Consider the following 21,669-nt stretch of genomic DNA (forward strand, 5'->3'; position numbering starts at 1 on the left):
AAGAGAGGAGATGAATTGTAAATTTAATACATTCAATTCAGTCTTCTCTTGACCTGAATAGAGTGTGTTTTGGTTGCATCAAGTTCTTTGAGACTAATGTTAAATTTGAACATGTAAAGTAAAGTAGAAGGCATGTAAGTAAATGTGTTCGTGACCTTGTCCAGTAAGATTGGTGGGGAGGCATGGCGCGGGGTAGACTGTGTGCGTTTCTGTAAACATAGACTAGGCTTTACCACTCCTTTCCTTTCATGCTTGCTGGTGGTTGTACACAGACTGATGTTATAACACATGAATTTGGTCTCGTAAAACTTTTGTCTGTGTTGGTCACATGTACAGCTACTTGGTTCCTTATGTATGTGAAACTATAAAACTGAATACGTAAATGATTTAACCTACATTTTATCAACACTGTCTCTGACATCTTTGAGTGTTGGGTCTATGTTGAGAAAGATTTCCGGAAATTGGTGTCTCATGGCGTAAAACGTGTCTAGTTTGTACTTTGTTCTCTCAGTACTCATTTTAGTTCCCAGCAGAATTGTAAAAATAATTTTTTCAGACATCTCATCTGAAACATAATATTAGCTTGTCATATTACTCATATCTACTTAGTTTTTAAGTGACATCAAAGAAAATTTAATTTGAAAGTTGAGTTTAGGGTTGTCAGTTTCCCAGAATTTCTTAATTTTTTCCTACATGTGTTTACATATAATTTCTTCAATTCTAAAGGAATGTCCATGATTTTTGTTGGTTTGATAAAGAGAGCAATCATGCTTGTATTACTTTCAAAGGAAATCCCTAGATTTATCCTTAAAAAAAATGGGTTTTATTGATTATCTATTGTTTTATTTACTTGAGATACTAATAATAATGCTTAAAATTGTGCTTTGTTTTTAAAACTAATCATGAAGAAATCCTAAAAATATAATAGATATAAGGAATATTACTTTTTTCTGTTTTATTTGCAAAAAATCAGGTTTTTCATGTATTCTTAAAAAATGTGATTATTTTAATCAAATAGTTTTTTGATTGACATGTTAACTGACAGTTCACTCCAAAGAGTGTTTTAAGTTTCAAGATGATGTACCTGTTATATGACAAATTTTGTTGTGTGTTGTTTTATATAGAATGTATACACCTCTGTCACCCGGAAAATCATTTGCAAATCTACATTGAATAGAATTGCAAAAATATAAAAAAGATACAGACCTGTCAGACATACAAAGGTAGCTTAATTCTTTTGTGCATTTATATATGTATATATAACCAAATGATTCAAACAGTTCTAAGTGAACACTAATTTTTTAACTTGTTATGTATATAATATTATATTTAAACTGTTTATTAGCTGAAGGTTAGCAAACCTATCACTTGAGGAACTGGAAAATTTTCATTTCTGTCTATCTGACTGTCTTCAGGATATCCCGAAAATAAACTGAGCTAAAGAATTGAAATATTGCAAGAAACTCCATTTCTATATAGGCAACCTAGAGTTCGATGATGGTGCATGTCACTCCATGAGATTTGGCTAAACTTTTTATATTGGTTTTATGGATAATCATGATGGGCCTTGAAAATATGTTTTAATTTCATGATGTGTGTGCAGCTTCCTGACCACATTCAGAATATATTTTACTAAATATAGCAAACAATAATATTGACTTAAACACCAATCAAAGCTGAACATTTATCACTAGGGTATATGCAAGAAAGCCCCGATGAAGTTACATCCTTCATGCATTACTATATTGAAGATGAGCTTAGAAACTCCAAAATCAAGAGTCTTGGAGGCTAAAATATACAAATCACACACTAGTGAGGTATTGCAGTGCATTAGTAGATATTGATAGATTTGAGGAAATAGAACAGTTATATCTGTTAAGGAGGTGAGAGTTAATTTATGCTATGTGACTGAAACAATCTATAGTATATCTATAATGTTTCTGTATATAACTACTCCTTGACATGAAGCCTTTCTTTTGTGTGATAGCAAACTTCATCCCAGAAAAACAAATCATGACTTCTTCCAGTAAGATTTAGAAAAGGCTGAAGTAAAAATTCATGACTCAATGGTACACAAACGACTCTTAAAAGAAGAGAAAAGATCCATGTGGCTGGCTGCAAAGGAAACAACTTCTGACAGCGCGTATGATGAAAAAAACTACACTAGGCAAAGAAATATGCTCACTGGAGCGCAAAAGATTAGAAAAAGTGTTATTTTCTGATGGGACACACTTCCTTTAGCAAGGCCAGCGATAAAAATTTGTTCAAAGGGCAGTCAATAAATCACTTTCTGCTAACCATTTTAACCAAACAGTTAAACATCCCACCAAGAAAATGTTCTGGGAATGTTTTTCATACTCAGGAACTGGCACTCTTATGATATGAAGATATGATGAACAGTGAAAAGCACAAAGTATTGCTGGAGCAATGCTTAGCTATAGAGCTTGACAAAGTCCATGCCAAAGCGACTGCAATTTTTCAACAAGACTCAACTCTGTGTCATTTAGCAAAGACTATGAGGGAATAGTTCAAGGATAATAATATTACCCTTCTTGATTGTCTTGGGAATTCACATGATTTGTTGATCTATTGAGAATTTGTGGGTAATATGTAAGGCTATATAAAAATTGCTACAAATGGACTGTACAACAAAAACTAAACTAGTGGATGCAGTGATTCAGGTGTGGTTTAGACATGAAGCGATCACAAACAATTGCAAAAAACTTGTGGATTCCATGCCAAGAAGAGTCCAGAAAGTTATAAAAGTAAAAGGGGGACCATATTCAATACTAATTAATGGTAACAATCTCATGTAAGTGTACCTAAATGTAGCTTTGGCCTAAATAAATCATATTTACAAATTAATTCTGTTTGTTCACATTAATTTGCACAATACTGTACTAAGGGCCAAGCACTATGCAAGCAGTTCAGTGGCAGCATCATTACCTTTGAGCACTTTGCTCTAAGACTTCCAAAGAAAATCAGCCAAAAGGAAGTTATAGCTTTGCCTACATACTTTTGCTACTTAAAAAAACAATACCCATAAAAATTACTTCTACAATGACGTTTTAAACTGGCCTACAACAAGAAAAGATAACGTCACTAATGAACAAGAGCAGGGCTAGAAAGTTTACTAATAAAATAAGGTGTTTTGCTGCTAATTGGTTTATTGTAAATAGCTGAATACTGTAGGAACATAAAAAAATAACAAATATTAATTATAAATTTTGTTTTCAGTTATTCTAAGCAATAATTTCCTTTGAAAATATTAATTTATTAGAAGAGCAAAATAGAGACAGTATTGCTTTTTTAAATTGTAATTATGTGAATAAAATATAAACAAATATGTGAAGAACTTGTTGAAGTTTAATTTACACAATAAGATCAATTCTGTAAGGTAAATGGTGCATAAAATCCAGAAGTGGAGCATTCCATGTTTTTGTGGAAGTGTGTGATGTTTAACATTGTTCTTTTGAGGCTTAAAATAAGGATGGCTGCTACTACCTTTACTGAGTGTATCTATGATAATTGATCAACTAACTTTGAATATATGAAGACAAGTATAAAATTGTGTTATAAAAAAATATGACAATTGAAGTTAACTTTACTATTGAATCTTTTACCTGACTTTCAGATAACTTTACCTGGAAGTTGAGGTAGATGTGGTTGTTTTTTCATCCATTCTTTCACTTGTTGAATTTTGCTTTGCATTTGGGCATCGTCATAACTGATATCTTCTATCAGCTGTTTCCTCTGCTCTTCAGTAATTGGAACAATGGACATTGTATTTTACTGAAAAATTCAGTGTGTTGATTAATGTCACCGAGAAACCAAACTTTAAAATTATTATATAGTATTAAATAAGTATTATATAGTGATGGTCTTTAGAACAATTAGGTAGTTTAGCAGCTGAAGTCTGATAATTTTGGATAGTTATAAATCAATATTAAATATTTTGTTTAATTGTATTATTGATAATGGATAATGTTATGTTATCTACGCTACTCTCTTGAATAGATACTGTAAACATAATGGAGTTGCTTTTACTGCCAGATATATCCATATTTTAAATCAATTAAGAGATAAAAAATGTGAAAAGTAGAATTTTCATTACATACTAATTTTATTTGCAGGCATATAATGTTATAATATTATACACTTCTCAGACTGTTTCCCAGTAGTATAGGAATTGAATCAATAAAAAGATCAGTTCATAATCCCAGTTGTGTATTTTTGTAAAAATTTGTCAACTCTTTCAAAACAAACTAATTTAATATACAATACTTTGACTTAATAAACTTCTTATAAAAGTCATTTTTGAGAGGAGGGACTTTCATAATTTTGAGATACGGTTGAAAAAAGTAAGAAAAACTATTTAGTTTCAATAGAAGTGGAATCTGAGTTTGAAAAGATTAATATAATGTTTAGGCTAAGATCTTAAAATTGAATAAAAATCAGTAAGGATAAAATTTGTCATTTATGGCCCAATGATACAAGAATAAATTTTCATGTGTAAATTATTGTTTATCTTTAATATTATATAAGGCTGACTATTCATTGCTTATCTCATTGTACATACATGTACATTAAGATGTATTACAAAACTAACAAGCATATTAGGATAGTTAAAGTAAGGATAGTCAGAACTGTTTTGAGAGATCCAGTCACAAAAGAGAATCATTTAAAAAAAGACAAATTTGTGTTAGTATAAACAAGGTTACTTACTCAGCTGCAGTGGTGGTTTTAGTGTGAGAGAAAGATAACATATCAGAGCAACATATTCAGGTTGACCTTATCTCCTTATCTGTGTAATTGTTTACATGATTACACAAATACTTTAACACAAGAACTAGCAACTAAATTATCTATTGGTTGGCCAATTTTCCAGGTTTTGGAAGGGTATTTTATAAAAAAACAAGGAATACTAAAAGTTATATGATTATGTCATATATATTTTTTCATAAAATGTCTGTATTTTTTACTAGATATATTTATAAGTAAAACTGTTATAAACTAAAGATAAAATACTTGGAACAAAAAAAATGTTAACATAAAAGTACCAATACGTAAACAATAACAAAGCAGTGACGTGAATTAAAATTAAATATAATCTTCTCTCCGACTTGCAAGCAGAGGTTTGCACACCCTTATGTCTAGGCTACTAACAGCTCTTAACACTTAGAGAGCCCCACCAACTCTAACAGTTATCTCCTGCAGTAGATTAGACTATAGACCTACTTTTCCACCCCAATATCTCGACATTTGCGATTAGTTTTATGACACTCCTGGACATCAATAGGTTCAACTGGAAATTATAAATCAGCCAAAAGTGAACCTTACTTGGTAGACCAAACTTCATGCTAATTGATAAATCAATTTATCCATTATCGAATGCTACCATTACTTTGATCAATAAGTGTTATTTTTTCTATATAAAGTGGCTTTTTTGCGGAGATGTTGACAATCACTGCAGCAACAGCCACTAATTGTTGAGAGTTGTTGACCGTTCCTGCAGCAATGGTCATCATTACCTGTTTTAGAGCACATAGTAAATACTACTTATCAAATTTGGGAAAAAATTCCTTATCAAACAGTATAAATATCAATTCTTATCTAACTTGAGTGTTCCTAATTATACTAGATAAAATTCTGTGCATAATCGAAAAATTATGTTTTCATTATTAAGGATCCACAATGTGGACCTTAAAATCATGTCATTGTCTGACCGTCAGTCTGTGTGATAATTCGATAGAGGGAGATAGAGAGAGAGAGAATATATCTTTATTTTACTATCTTCAAGATTGAAAATGGTGTCACTTAATACAATACATTTGTAATAGTAATTTCAGTCGAGAACTTGCTTTATATAGTAAAATTCGGCCAGTCCAGAAATTCACTTGTGGTGTAGAACGGTCATTGGAGCAACCAAGCTTGAAGTTTTTTCTTTAAGATAATTGGGTCAGCTCTCTTGATTGTGTCATGAAGGATGTTGAAAAACTTGGCTCCAGCATATGAAGGCTTTGATTGAAAGCGATTACTGTGGTGAATCGCCAGAGCAAAGTCTGTGGCATTCCTGGTTTGGTAGGTGTGAGTGTCGATGTGGCGCTGCAGTTGTCTTGAGGATGCCAGGTAGATGTTAGTGACTGTCAGTATTCCCATTTCTTTAAAAGCACTCCTCCAGCTGTCTCTCCAGTCAAGATCAGCCAATATTCTTATAACCTTTTTTGAATGATGAGAACACGCTCCAGGTTGCCACTCGCCGTAGCGCCCCACAAGACAATGTCATATCTGAGATAGGACTCGAACAGAGTTGTAAGCTGTTCTTACTGTATCCTCTGTGCCAACATGCTTGATTCTTCTAACTGCAAAGATGGCACTACTCAGTCTGCCGCACAGTTTATCAACATGGTCCATCCATGATATTCTGTTGTCGACCACAACACCAAGATGCTCAACTGAATTAACAGAGTCAAGGTTGGGAAATCCTGAAAATTGTTCTTTCAAGCTGCCAAGAGTCATTGCTTTCGTCTTTGATTCATTCACCATTCAAGCAAGGTCGCATGATCCAAGCAATCAAAGGCTTTACTTAAGTCCAAGTAGAAACCTACAACGCTTTCACCCTCCTCGATCTATTTATCACATGTTCTACAAGATCTACGAGTGCAGTTGTAGTAGACTTTTGCTGGGTGAACCCATGTTGCCCTGATAAAAGTAGGTTATTTGCCACCAGATGGACTGATATTCTTGCCAGTATTATTTTCTCTATCAACTTGGAGAATGTAGGCACCAAAGAAATGGGTCTGTAGTTTTCTAATTTGTGCCTGCTGCCCTTCTTATGTAGGGGTACAACTTTATAGAGGTCTTCATTTTACTCGGAAATAGACCCTGGCCAAGGCTGAGATTGCAAACATGTAACAATGGAATCAATAATTCATAACGGCAGTACTTGAGCATCACTGAAGAGAAATCATCCAGGCCAGCAGATGTCTGCTTTTCATTGAAGAGATAATCCTAAGTAGCTCTTCCCCAGATGTTGGCGCCCATGTTGACGTGGGACTCTCCACCTCCCAGTCTTTGAACTAAAAGCGATGTCCACCCTCTCCCGGATTCGCCTTCAATGTTCCTCTGCAATAGTGGTAAAGTAGGAGTTAAATTGGTTGGCAATATCAACAGGCTCAGTCAACGATAAATCTCCAAACTCTAGGCGTCTAATGTCCGCCGGCTCAGCTTTGCCTTTCCTCTCACTATTGATCACTCTCCGAACTACTTTGGACTTGTTGTCAGAATCAGCAATAAAAGCAGCACATGCCTTTCTCCTGAGAGTCCTAAGTTTTAAGTCGTACAATTTCATTAATTCAGATGATATTTTTTTTGTCTTCATTTTGTTCACTTAGTGTATAAGTATCTAGTGCAGTGAGAAATTGTTTCTTGAGGTGACTTGCTTCAGCATCGAACATATGCTTTACTGAGCTGTTTGGTCTCTGTCGGAGTTTCCTTAATGGACAATATTTATTTTTTCTTTTGCTTTATTTATTTATTAACCCATTCTTTGCCCTTGCTTAACTAGCTATTGATATAAATAAATAAACATTTGATTTACAATTGTTATTGAGTTTATTTGTCACATACAGGGTTTCGTAAATTATACTGCCATGGGCACATAAAAAAAATTATATCCAACATATAAAATGTTTTGGTGCATATAAGGTTTGAATTTATACAAAAATAGGTTGAATTTTGAAAGATTTGGAATCTTAAATTGGGTAGATCTTACTTGAGTTCGAATCCAGTTTTACTTTGTATGTTCCATTGACACTTATTCATATTCCAATCATCCTTGTCGGTTTAGTGTAGATTTAATACTGGTAGTAGTAATCCTTGCAGATCTGAGAGTTCTGGTTGCCATCCAATATTCCAGTGTTCATCATCTAGTATATGTCTATTCTGTTCTTTTACAAAATTTGAGATTCACCAATTTAACACAAATAATAAAATGTATTACTGTATCTAATAACTCAAATGTTGATTAACTTTGATGAAAAAAGGTTCTTCTGTCTCATATTAAGCCATCATTTAAAGGAATCAAATTCCATTATTGTAAATTCACCAGCTGATCTAAATTCACTTTATAACTCCAGGTGTTGTAAACTTACTTTGCATAACAATCTCCTTGATATTAAGATTTAATTTATTCTGTGGTATTTGGTCTAAAGAAATTACTTTATTTTGTCTGATGATTCAATTTTACAATAGTTTATGTATTTCTATCTTGTATGTGTGACAATTTGTTTTATGTTAATATTAACTCTAAAATAGGTTGCTAGTTTATCTTAATTTTAAAATCTATTGATTTATATATGTTTATTGTAAGTTATCAAAATGTATGGGTGTATGTTCTTCTTCTTGTATGGATTCCTGTGTGTGTATACATATGTGGTATAAACTCCTTTAGTTACTTATTAATCTTTTATAAACAAACATAAAATAATATGAACTATTAACTTTTCAAAACAAAACTGTAATAACAACTTGTGTTAAGAACTAGGGTGATAATCATTAAAAATGCACTATATGCTCTATCCAAGTTGTTACATTCCAAGACCTCTTTCCAGGACTGTAATGAGAGGAAGAACCTTAGATTTTCCAAGGAGTTACTATTTATGCATCTACATGTTGATGAAATTGTAAGCGTCTTCTTCATCTTGAAATTTAATGTACATAGTTGCCCAGTGTGATCTGAGATTCCGGTATTAGTGATTTGGATATTTACATAATATTTATGCTCAGCAGAAATGCAGAAGATGTCTATAGAGGTGCTGCTGGTGTTAGTGATTCGTGTAGGAGGGAGATCCAACCTATGGATGTTGTAGCTCACCAGGAGTTCCACAAGCTGCCTTCCTTCAGGAGATGGGATGATGGAATCTACGTTGAAGTCCCCAATGACAATAGTAATATTATCCTGAGATATCTACATGTGGAGCACTGAGGAAAGAGTATGCAGCGCAGCAGTATAAGATTTTTTTGGAGGATGGTAAATTCCTAGTAGGTAAATAGTTTCCCTCTTATTAAGTTTGATTGTGACTGCTGATACCTCATATATTAAAGGAATGCTTATATTTTCAATTTCCAACGATTCTATTTCATTTCCCAAGCTGATCTGTTTATATATATAGCCACTCCACCCTTTAGGATATTCTGCCGACAAAAAGATGAAACCAAACTGTAGTCACTAAGCCTAGTGTTAGCCATCTCAATATTATTCTGGCGATGTTCAGTAACAATCAGTAGATCAGGGGACATCGCGTGAAGCAGATGGTTGAGTCTGTCAATCTTATTTTTTATTCTATCTGTGTTTTGATGGAAGATTGTAAGCCCATTTCTGTCTATCTGTTTAAATTCATGAACAGCCTCTCGAGTACTACGCACGTTCAGAGTATTGTTCTTCTCTCAAGTATATATTCTCAGTGATGAATTTACTACAGTTCTGATGTTGAATATCATTTTTTGTCTTGATTTATTTGTCTGGCGATAGAATAAAAAATGAGAAGGTGAGTTTCTAGGTGCGTGAAATGCAGCTTCATCTGATTCTTTAGGCTGGATCTGAAAAGCTTCCTTAGTAGCTATTTGATTAGAGCTATTGGTCCAGGAGGCAGCTGTCTTAACATTGTTAATGTGTTCTCTAAAGAAGTCCTTGTGTGATTGCCCTTCTCTTAACTTAATGGCTGAGGAAGGAGGCTTACACTTTCTTCAATGCTGGAGCAGAGTGATAAACCTGAGCCTCAACAACTATGACATCATAATCTTCATGATCACTCGGTGCAGACGGGTTCTCCTTTGAGTAAGTGTCTTCGGTCAATGAGTTAGTCAGCCTTATTGCCAGTAAATTTGTCGTGTGGATAAAATCTTTTTCCACATTTGTTAGAGACAGTTTTTCTGTCGGGGTTTGACTGATTCCCCCTGACAACCCTGGTGCCTGAAAAGTTGTCATGTGGCTAGAAGTCTATGTCATAGTTGAAGGCAGTTTTTCTGACAGGGTTTGGCTGGTTTTCCCTGTTAAGTCTGTTGCCATTAAATTTGTTAGGTTGTTAGAAATCCCTGCTATTGTTTTACTTTTTGCTACATGCAAAGAGAAACTGAAAATATTCTCTTTTTTATCAGATGTTTTAGGTTTTATTAACCTAGGGATTGCCTGGTCTTTTGGTTTTGTTTTACATTGTTTTGATTTTCTTAGGTCTAGACTAGAAATTTTACTGTTTTGATCATGTTCAGTTTTGAGCTTTTCACTAAGCTGAGCAGAAAGTTCCTTAATCTTTAGTTCTATTTTATCTTGCGTCTTACTTAGCTGCATCATTTCAAAAAGTAGGGGTATGCCTGACACAGAAGCCAAAATTCCGTCATGTGTTTGGGTTTCTACTGTCTTGTAATATTTTGGATTTTTTGTTTCAGTACTGAAAAATAAATGATTTTCTTCATTTTTAAGTTTTACAATAGTTTTTTTTTCCAGATTGCTTATCTTTGCTGTATTTTGTGCTAGCAGTTTAATTTGAGACTGATCATGGTCCTCAAAAATATTTTGTAGCTCTATCTGGTGTTTTTTACTTTTCTCTAGCTGTAGAAGTGTGTCTTGTAGTTTATCTTGAAGCGCTTCAATTTTAGTTATATAGTTTTCCTCACTTGTTAAAAGTTCCTCCATTTTGGCTTCCATGCTGGCTAAATTTGCTTCTAGGGTTGTCTTATAATTATGCATATTTTCGATATCTTGCTTCAGTTTAATATTTTCATGTAATAGTGCATTTCCCGCCTCTGCAGCTAAAGCCAATGAAGTTTCCAAGTCATTTTCATCTAGTGTTTCATGGGCCTGTACCTTTGACTTCACTCCTTCCAGCTCTGAGACCTGATTACTGCTCTTTGATTCAAAAGAGTTACAGTTATTGCAAGACCAGGTCTCATCTAACTTGCACATCTTTGACAGACTTTTATTAGATAACCCAACACATAGTGCATGAAACCACAGTTGACAGTTACCCTTACACTGTATCCCTGTTTACTTTACTCCAACACTACATACACCACAGGGATATTTAGTAGTTGGCATTTTACACAGTAGAGATGGTCAACTGGATGTATTATCAGATATCTAATTTTATCAGATTTTTAATAGAAAAGTACTAGAGAAATTGATACATAAATTCATTTTAGTCCAAGGAAAAACTATTGATTTTGGTTTCAAAATTAATGCCAAGAATAAAATTCTAATATTTTTGCAATGGTCTTATGAGTAACCATAATGGAAATGAAAAATATCATATAATTAACTAATTAATTACATGATATTATTATGTGATACAGTAACAGATGTGAAGTTCCATTGTTGGATTGGTTGGTAAGATTTTCATTAGGTTTTGTCGAGTCCTTCAATACTCTATTGTTTTAGTTTATCTATATGTTAAAAGAATTTATGAAAATCAAGTCAGAACGGTAGTTCTATGTGGCATATTTCCTTCATTTTGATTTAAATGAGAGGTATTTGTTTTCAAATCAGGCATCAAGTATTAAAAGTCACTTAGCTTTGGTATTTTTCACGTTTTACTCAAAAATGTTTTACTCATATACATTTCTTATGGGTGTCTGAAATATACTGTTACCATTTCTCCTATATTAATGAACCTACATAGTTTGTTTTTATTTAAGAATACTCAGTAAAATGTGCGCTTTATTTTAAGCTCTTATCACTCAAATTGGTTAAGGCTGAGAAGACTTACGCATGGAAATTCAACCTAATTTTTTTATGGAAAAGGATTTTTTTATGTTGTGAAGCCATTTTCAGCTGTACATTATGCATCTCAAGAGAAGTTTATATTCAGTGTCAGCTGTAGGTTTGTTTACATTCAGATTATTTTATCCAACGAATTGTAGTATAGTTAGTTGATTTTATCGTGTTCATGTAATTTTAATGTAGCTGTTGATCTGGCCACTTTACACATTTCTGTAGTTGCTTTATAAGTTTTGTGAGTATTTTTTACATTAAATTATGGGTCTTGGAAGGAAAACAAAAGATGCTTGCAGGAATAGTGAAAAACAGAAATTGCAGAGTGAAGGAACTCATTTAATGAGATATGGTCTTTTAACCACAAGAAAAAGACAAGTGATGATTTTATTATCTCTTACACGCCAAGGTAGCCTTTGCAAACATTTCAGAAACGCTAAAATTACATTGTTGCTCTCTGTCATCCTTTGATTTATCTACTACTGACAACTTATCTCAAACTATGGAGGAACTACAGAGGAGATTTGAGTTTATAAACTAATACAAATGATACAAAACCAACAAACATTCCTCAATGTGTATTAATCGACCTTTGAAAGATATAATGAATAACAATGTACCATTTTAACTCTATGGTCTCTTTTCAAAGTCATGAAAAATATGAGGGCTAATGCCAATAATGTGAATTTGCAAAATTTCTGCTTGAAAATGGTAATTGTCAATACCCACCAATGATGACGTTTTAGTGAAGTTGCCTTTGTCCTTTGATTTCAGACTCAGATTATTGTTAGTGAAATATATGGTCAAAATTCATCATTCTCTCTTGACACTTCCTACCTTTCAAGCCATGCAATTCTGGCACCTAAGAATGAGCAATTGCTATGAGATCAATAAAAGGGTTTTAAATCTCCTTCCAGGTTTATCAAGAACTTACATGAGTGTAAATACTTTAATAACTGAAGATGAGAGTGAACTGCTACAATTTCCTACTGAATCCCATGGGTTGACTTTGAAGGAAGGTGCAGTTGTAATGCTGTTGAGAAACCTTAGTTCAATGAAAGAGTTACTAAATGAAAACAGACTAATTTTAAAAACAATGTTTGAGAACTGTTTGGATTTGGAAATTATTACTGGTAGAGAGGTTCAATAATGGGTATAATTACCTCGCCTTGACTATCACCATCTGACACTACTGTTGCATTTTCATTAAAGCAAAACATTTTCCTACCAAAGTGGCATTGTGCATGACAATTAACAATGTGCTGGGACAAACAATCAACTGAGTCGGAATATACTTACCTGAAGAACCAGTGTTCAGTCATGGTCAGTTGTATGTGACAATATCACATGGGAAATCATTCAAAAATGTTAAGGTAGAAGGTTGCTCACATCCAATGTGGTTTGGAAGGAAGTATTGTGAAATTAGATAGTCTCTTTTTGTGAACGAGGTTGGAACTACATGTCAAGAAATTACAATATTTATAATATGTGATTTTTCATGTGACATTAAAAATGTAGGAACTGATTTCTTGACTTAGTATGTTCATCCTCATATAAGATTCAAAAGATTCAAAATTTCTTTATTTACATAATCGTTAAGATTAGTAATGGCGTCAAATACAAAGTTACTAACTATTACAGTGTAGAACATTAATTAACATATTATAAAACATGTAATGTTACATGATCAGTGATTATTACTTGTCACAAATGTTAAAACTGTTAAACATAAAAAATAAAGCAGTGTTAAATGAATACAATCTGGCTGCTTATGAAACTTCTACAGAGAAAAATGTACATATGAAATAGAATGAAAAAAATCTAAAGTTAACATTGATGATACAAAATGAAACAAGTTGGAGTTAAAAATGGACATGTCAGAGTTTGTGTTAAAATGCTCTATCAAAGTGGTAAAATAATTTCAAGTTAGGTATACTATTTTCTCCCTTGACAATGTAAACAATTACTAATGTACCCCCCCTTCCCCTTTAATTACAATATTGGGTAATGCTGTGGAGTAGTATGAGTCCACTAGTCAAACTTTTTGTTTTGATATACTGATTGAGAAGTTTGACCACCTTCTGATATTTTTAATCTACTACTTGGGCTATTTAACTTGTTGATTATGATCAATATCTGCTGATGGTGATCATAGTTTATTCTTATATAGTACCAGAAATAAAGTGCCAAAGCTCTAAACATTTTTTCAGTCAAAACAAAATAAAAGAACCAAAAGATTGAACTGGATTTAAATTTTTCAATCAGACTATAATTCTTTCAAAATATTGATGTACAAAAGCTATGTGATCAGAAATGTATGCCAACCTCTAATTATATCAGTTGTTTCATATCCTAAAATTATAGTTTTAGTCTAATTATTTTGAAATGGTTTAGGGTATGGTTTTTCCACTGGTTGCGGAGTTAACATGTTTTATATAATCTTCTACTTTTCAATAATGGTGAGCCTTATACACTATCTGTAATATTTTTAGTCACATCTTAAAACACGTCCTGAATCACAGTTACTTAAAGTGCACATTTTTCTTAGTTGTATTTCAATAAAAATATAATTTTTTAGTAGTATTTCATCATGAAATGTATGAGGTCAAAGTTGAAAATCATCAATACATTATTTACTTTCTTAGTTTTTAATATTGTGGCCACATATTATCCTCTGATATCTATTTATGTTAACAACATCATTTGTAGCGATTACATGTATAGTTTTATAAGTTATATAAAGTCTTCATTCTGTTGAGATTGTGTGTGATGGCCTTGGGTTTTTCCGGCAGTAATGTGATACATAAACCTTGTCAGGTGAATGATGAAGTAGAAAATTGATTGCTTATAAGTGGATTACTTATCGTTGAATTAATTTACACTTGTTTCTTCTTTTAAACATTGACGTTTTAATCTTAAGTTCAACAATACTTAAAATATATTTTGGTAATTAGACAATTCTGTTGCTGTGAAACTAGTAGACAAGTCAAATACTGAGCTAAGTAATATTTTGTGTCTCATACTAATATAGCTGTAATTTTAATTGTTCAATTTATTTTTTGTATAAAATTTCATTCCGATATGTTTAAATTAATTGACAAATTTTATTATTGATTTTAACAGTTGTATGTTGCTGTCAGTAAGTTTCTTTAAAGCGGATTTTAAAATTTGGAAAAAAGGTACTTATACATTATACCATACTGACTATACTTACTTCAGGTATGTTTTAGTGCAAAGGATGAATTTGATCTGAACTTTGGTTTTAACATAATAATAAACATATTTAACCCTTTTAGTGCCAGAGAGAAAATCAAATAAATCCATGTTGAAAAGTGCTGAGTTTTTTTTTGTGTGACTATGCGAAAAGTGCCAGAGGGATTTTGTCAAAAACGCAAGGTTTTAGAAAAAAATGTTTATAACATTTATTTTTTATCATAAAAAGCTTCTTTTTACAGGTAAATAGATTAAGTATAAGAAACTATTTAACATTTCAATTTTTATTTAATTTTTTTATATTAATAAATCACTTTAAACAGCAACATTTCCATGGGAACAAAATAAAAATCAAGTTTGAGGTAAAATAACTATTATAAAAATAATTTATTTAAAAAAAATTATGGTTGCCTGTAAAGTCGGTTTTACGGGCGAAGATTTTACGTGACAACGTCTTTTTCTCGGTAGAATATTTATTGATATGAATATTATTAAATTGCACAATAGGAACAAGGAATTGAATGAAAATAAGAATTGCACAAATTTTAACTATAGAAATATATTTTGTTTACTAAAACATTGTACATAATTTGAAATTAATTAAAATTTGTTATTGTAAATGGTAAAGTTGAATAAAACATTTACTAAAATTGGAATTTGAAATTCTTGCTAAACACAGTTAAATTCTAACTCCGCGCGTGGTGATTGGTCGGTTTAGTTCGTTTGTTTGGTCGCACTGTTATGACAGGTTAGAGGTTATAATTTGTTATTTTAAATGTTTGACTAGCAATACGCGCTGTTTCTTCTCAATCGACTGAATTACGATTGATTGCAGAGTGATTTAAACTAATAATTTATTTAACACTATCAACATTTTTCAATAGTATGACATAACCTATAAACTCAGTTTCTCAACTTTTGTGTCAATCTAACAATTAATCAATCAATCATAGTTTACGATAATGAAATATCAGTGTACAATTATTTACCTTTATTGTTGTAGTTGTTGTAAATGACGAATCTAAGCACTCCACATTTTCACGAATAAACATAGTTATCTGCTTTATCCCGTGCGGATCCCGTGCGGCGGACCCACTGAACGGGCATCGTAACGTTACCGGGCGTTACACTTTTTCATGAGTGACTCCGAGCCGCAACCTAATTTAAGACGTTGTCACGTCAAAATTGCAATACTTTTAAAATTATGTGTAATATAACAATAATTACTAAAATGAAACTCAAAACATAAACATAACCTTATTCAAGAAATTTTCAAACAAACTCCACAACACTGTCTTTATGAGCACTCGGAATTGACTCTCATCACTTTTTTATTAATTTTAATAGCTAATATAACTTAGAAACATTTGTAATAAAAACGCACAATTATATAACCTCGAAAATGCTCCGCTACCCGTTACGACACTGCGATCGCGAGCCAACACTGACAAATTGTTGTATTTTAGTTAGTTGTTTACGTCACCTAACAGCATTAAAAGGTATAAATATTAGTTTTAAATGTTAGTTTAGTTCATGTATTGGCCTTTGGTATGATATCAGGCAGTATGGGATAAGTTATAGAGGCACTACAAATGAAATAGAAATCGTCTCGTCCCGAGACTCCGGCACTCTTTGCGTAGAAACGTATCGTCTCGGAGCGAGACTCGGCACTCAAGCGTTTTTTAACATCGTCTCGTAGCGAGATCCCTGGCACTCAAAGGGTTAACATGTGATCAAACAGTTGTGTGATTCAAACTAGGAGTTTATAAACACAATATGAAAACAGCTGATGTTAATCATATTGCATAGTTATGTTAGAAGAAAAAGTTTCCTAAGGTGTAGAAACAAAGTAACAAAATCCACCCAAATATAATCACAGTGCATTGTAACGGTGAAATTAGGCCAGCCCATCTGTGGTTGTGCACGAATTCATGTGTGTCGGGCCTCCTTCAATACCTGAGTTGAAAGGATGAAACACTTGATCTAATATTACTTGATTTTTATTCTGTTTGTTCAATTTATCATATGTGGGGGTTTGCCATTCAAAAACGTTGAGTTTTCAACATTTTATGATAGACCAAAAAGTAGATCTCATTAACCTTCAAAGATTCCCAAGTTTTTATTTCAATAGGTTAAACTGTCTAGAAATGACAGGGGTGGCTGACTTTTGGATGACCCTATCTAACATAACCCAACAAGCTCTAGGTTTTCAATGTTAACTCTTTGGATATTAGGTGAGAAAGTGTGTAGCCTCAAGTTTCACTTACAGCAGATGTAAGATATCTGATACTTAAAGGGTGGTTATTAAATGAATGTATAGTTCATGAAAGTCTTATAAATCACTTCTCTGTGCTTTTAAGACAGTGTTTAATTGTTACTTCAGTATAAAATATACTTAAGTCTTGTTTGAGTTCTTAGTACAAAAAATGTTTCTTTCAGTAAATAAATACCACAAATCTTACTTCAAAATAAAAGTATATTATATGTATTACGTGTAATATCATTATCTTCTTTAGTTACATTACAAATTATAAAAATCATCGTTCTAGAAATAAAATAAACAACTTATTAAAAGTAAATAGGTCAAATATTCAGATTTAGCTCAAAATTAAATTGACCTGATAAGGAAAACAGGCCAAAATTAAGGCGATTAGGGTGAAAGGGGTTAATAATAATAATAATAAAATTAATGTATATATTAAACACACTCAAAAACATGTTTTAGAATGTACCTGTATGTTTAGTACACAATTCAAAAAGCTACTAAGCATTTCTATTTTGTGATTTGTTTTATAATCTCATGATATTTTTTCATAAAATTACCTTTTTTGAACCTTTGTCCAATACAATCCAATTTAATTCAGGTACTTGTTCTCCCTTCTTGTACTGTTGGTTTGCCTCAATCGTTGTAGTTGAAATGTTAATTCCGGACTATATAATACTGCTGATGATTTTTTTGGAGGAGGTTACATATTTACAAAGTGATGAAGTACTTAATGGAAACAGTTCTTTCATGATTTTTCTCACAGTAAATCACTGATGTCATTCTTACATTCAATGGGATTACCTTGACAGTACACATTTAATTCTCCAGATTACACTGTTTAATGAATATATAGCTAACAAGTTACTTAAACACATAACACAAACTGGGGGGGATCGACTTAAAGCCATTTCACAAACATACATTAGTTTAAAAATAAAACATCTCACTTACCCTTCTTCATTTTTTTTGGTGAGAATGGGTTTGACTCAGCCTCTTAAAGAGTTCTTTGACTCATTTAATTAATTTCTACCTCAAAAATGTTTTCTGCTTTTAACCGGCGAAAGCGCTTTTTTAAATAAATTTTATGTGGAAGTATATAAAAATTGTCTTTTCCATTAAAACTCAAAAATGTTTTCTGATGCTCTTAAATGTTCTTAATGTAACACTAATTTAAAAAATGGCAAACTTGATAACTATCATGCAATTAACATTCTCCCTTGGAAGTGTCTGAAGTTGTAATTCTTAACACACTTACAAGTCATTTTGAAAAAATAAACGTTTAAAACCTTGCAATATGGATTTAGGAAGGGAAGTGTGCTTTAATGCTTTTCATGAGATTGCCTCTATAGTATTGAGAGACACAAATGTACATGAGATTGTTTTGTTCAATATATAACTTATTTTTCTACATAATCATTTTGTGTGTCTTGGGCTTATGTATGTATGTTTAGTTTTTAATTTCTCCATCAAAGTTATCTCCTGCTATCTCACACAGTGTTTAAAAGTGATTTTTACACCTAAAAGAGGTTTCATCTTGGTGAAAAATACGTCAATAATAGTTACTACTTGAAAAGTCAGAACTTTGTAGTGTGTGAAGCAAACATTCCACTCAAATTGTTCCAGAATATCAGTTTTAAACAATCTGTATATGGAAGAGTTATGCATCAGGTAGACTTCTTTAGTGAATATCTAATAGTATAAATTATGTGTTCATTATTTCACCTCCAGTAATTAAACCGAAATTTGGCTCTTTTGGTCCACAAAATTGTTGCTATGATTTTTGTGTTGTGTACAGACAGGCACTGTGGTCTTTGTCTTCATGAACGAGAGACTTCTTTAATTTGATGAACTCACTTCAACATATCATAGGAATTCACTACTATTGAACAATAACTCTCCTTATGCACCAAAAGCTAACAATGGATTTCAACTATTGAATAACCTCCAAGGTGAACATTTAAAACATGACATGTACATCACAGTTCATACTTTATAGAATCTTTTATGGTGTTTGATTCAAGTTTCAATATACATGCTCATTGCTACCATTCAAAACCACAATTCCCAGAGAAATACGTTTAAGCAACATGTTCTTATGCCTAGTTCTTTTCCTTTGGGTGGCAACACAGCAATCTTGAGATTAAAAATTTTCTTTTAATTTGCAAAAATATGATATTGTTACTTACCGAACATACCTCATAATATTATGCTAAACTATTTTAATGACACTCACCAGACATAGTGCTGTGACCTTCTGCATGCAAAGCCAAGGTAGCTCAGTTAGGTGTATGCAAATATGTCTGACATATCGAACACAGTGTACAGCCCCTCTGTCATTATCTATGTGCATTAGACATAAGTCATTTACTGCTGCTATAAGCTTATACATAACCTTCATGTCTCTTGCTGTACACTTTTTGACCCTGTCGGGATTGAATGAAGTACAAGGACTCTGATAGCATCATGAGTCATTTTGGATAATTGGGAGTAATGTCTAAAATAGGAGATACAAAGGTTACAAATCATTTGTTTTTTTATATTTAAAGTGTTTTATTGATATTGGATGATTTGAAAGGATAATGGGATTTTGAAAAATTTGCCATAGTCATAATTTGTGTATTTTTTAATAAAATGTAACAATGACATTTCTTTCTATAAAACATTCACTTATTAAAATAGTGGTGTACTCGTATATTTAGTTCTCTGCATGCATACTAGTTATGACATTTCATTCTGTGAAGTAGAACTTTTTATATACAAATTTTTCACAAGTATTTTATTTCCTCAATATTGATTAAAAATCATTTGTCATTTTGGAGTTAAATGCTCATTCAAATAAAATCAGGGTGGGAAGCTGAGTTAGGCAAGGTAAGGAATAGGAAACTCTATTTACATTGTAACCTTTTTTGTTACCGTATTCCACTTCACATTTATATATAATCTCTGTATTTAATGTTTTGGAATAAAAAGTGGTGTGTATAAATTATGTATTATACATGAGAATTTAATGAAATCTACAACTCAATAATAAAAACAGTATTGTAGACTTTCCCTCTACATGTTACAAAAACTTTCTTATGTAGGTTTTCATCTTTTAAATGTACAATCAGTGAAAACAATGATTTTCTTCTTATCTGTATAATTAGATAAGACAACGTTCTGTTATTCGGCAATGATGTCTTTAAACTTTACACAGCATTAATATTTCTCAGTGAGCACATACATCTCATTTACCCAAGTAGTTGTGTGGTTAAACATAAGTCACTATATAAGTGTAAATAATAATAAATTACTTGAAATGACAAATACATGGTAAAATTTAATATGATTCACATTTTTAGGTTCCTATTACTAATATCCTTAGGGTCTATAAGTGTACTCTTAGCATTAATTTTTATGGTAATCGCATTGTAAACGGCTGTTTCACCCTGTAGTTTAGCGCTCACTAAATTTAGATTTTTCAGACAAGTTATATATGCTGGGCTTTCAGGAAGTTTTTGCACTTAAAATGAGTGGAATCATTAATACATAGCAGTAAAGTGCTGTATGTAAGTTTGATAATCTGATTACTTACATCTTATCAACACTCTCTCTGATGTCCTTGAGTGTTGGGTCTCTGTTGAGATAAATTTCTAGAAGCTAGTGTCTCACAGTATGTACTAATTTGTACTTTGTTATATCTCTGTGCTCATTTTTGTTCTGACCAAAAACATAAATGTAAGTTTCTCTAAAATATTGTCTGAAACACAGTTTGAGATATCGCATGTCAGTATGATAATACTGAACTTAGGTTTTTATGCTTGCATTAAAAAGCACTAATGTCCTATTAACTATCGTAGGCTTCTGAAAATGTATTATTCTAGAGAAATGCATTGCACAATTTACTCAATAGTTTATTTGCCTAGCAGATTTTATTTTGAAGGGAAAATACCTAAATAGTGTGGTTATTAGACACTCTTTAGCGTAGTACAATAACCTGGTACCACTTGACACATTACATCATCAAGTTAAGCCATCTGATTTCAAGTTCTTAGAAGTGCTTTGTTGAATGTGCTAGATGTTTCAAGATCAACCTTTTATTATCAATCAGCACTGTCCAAGTTTAATGTGCCACTTGCGATTATATGTCCTCATAGTTAGTTTAAAATGATTGATAGTTTATTTGCCTATCAAATAATAAACAATGGCAATAGAAGACAAACATTTCTTAGATTGCTTGTATAAATGAATATTAATGATTTCTCTTAATTTATTTTACTAAATAGTTCAGTATTGGTTTATATTTATTATTTGAATTAACATTTGTTTACAAAATTGCAAAATTAATCTGTGAATACGCACAGAAATATTTACATGTTTCAAGGTTGGGTTCAGATGCCTCTTTATTACTTTATGAAAATGCGCTTTAAAATGAGAGGTAATT

The 21,669-nt window shown here is 32.1% G+C and overlaps 2 protein-coding genes across 6 annotated transcripts in view; one reads left to right on the plus strand and one right to left on the minus strand.

Annotated features, from left to right (window-relative positions):
• The window catches only part of LOC124354747 (COBW domain-containing protein 1-like), a 225,382-nt gene that overhangs the window by 26,093 nt on the left and 177,620 nt on the right, over nucleotides 1–21,669 (plus strand). The gene's annotated exons all lie outside the window — the stretch shown is intronic.
• Nucleotides 1–21,669, minus strand: part of LOC124354751 (SEC14 cytosolic factor-like) — a 39,811-nt gene that overhangs the window by 10,412 nt on the left and 7,730 nt on the right. The window contains exons 1-3 of one of the 5 annotated variants that reach the window (XM_046805430.1): nucleotides 19,480–19,581; nucleotides 3,645–3,792; nucleotides 397–565 (exon numbers count right to left, since the gene is read on the minus strand). In XM_046805430.1, coding sequence (XP_046661386.1) covers nucleotides 397–565; nucleotides 3,645–3,783 — 308 coding nt within the window. In that variant the 5' untranslated portion in view covers nucleotides 3,784–3,792; nucleotides 19,480–19,581. Of the gene's footprint in view, nucleotides 1–396; nucleotides 566–3,644; nucleotides 3,793–4,579; nucleotides 4,681–4,725; nucleotides 4,821–19,479; nucleotides 19,582–21,669 lie in introns of those variants that run through there. The other 4 variants (XM_046805433.1, XM_046805429.1, XM_046805431.1 and 1 more) reach the window with 4 other exon arrangements.

Source organism: Homalodisca vitripennis, chromosome 2, assembly GCF_021130785.1.
Source record: "Homalodisca vitripennis isolate AUS2020 chromosome 2, UT_GWSS_2.1, whole genome shotgun sequence".
In the NCBI taxonomy this organism is placed as follows: domain Eukaryota; kingdom Metazoa; phylum Arthropoda; class Insecta; order Hemiptera; family Cicadellidae; genus Homalodisca; species Homalodisca vitripennis.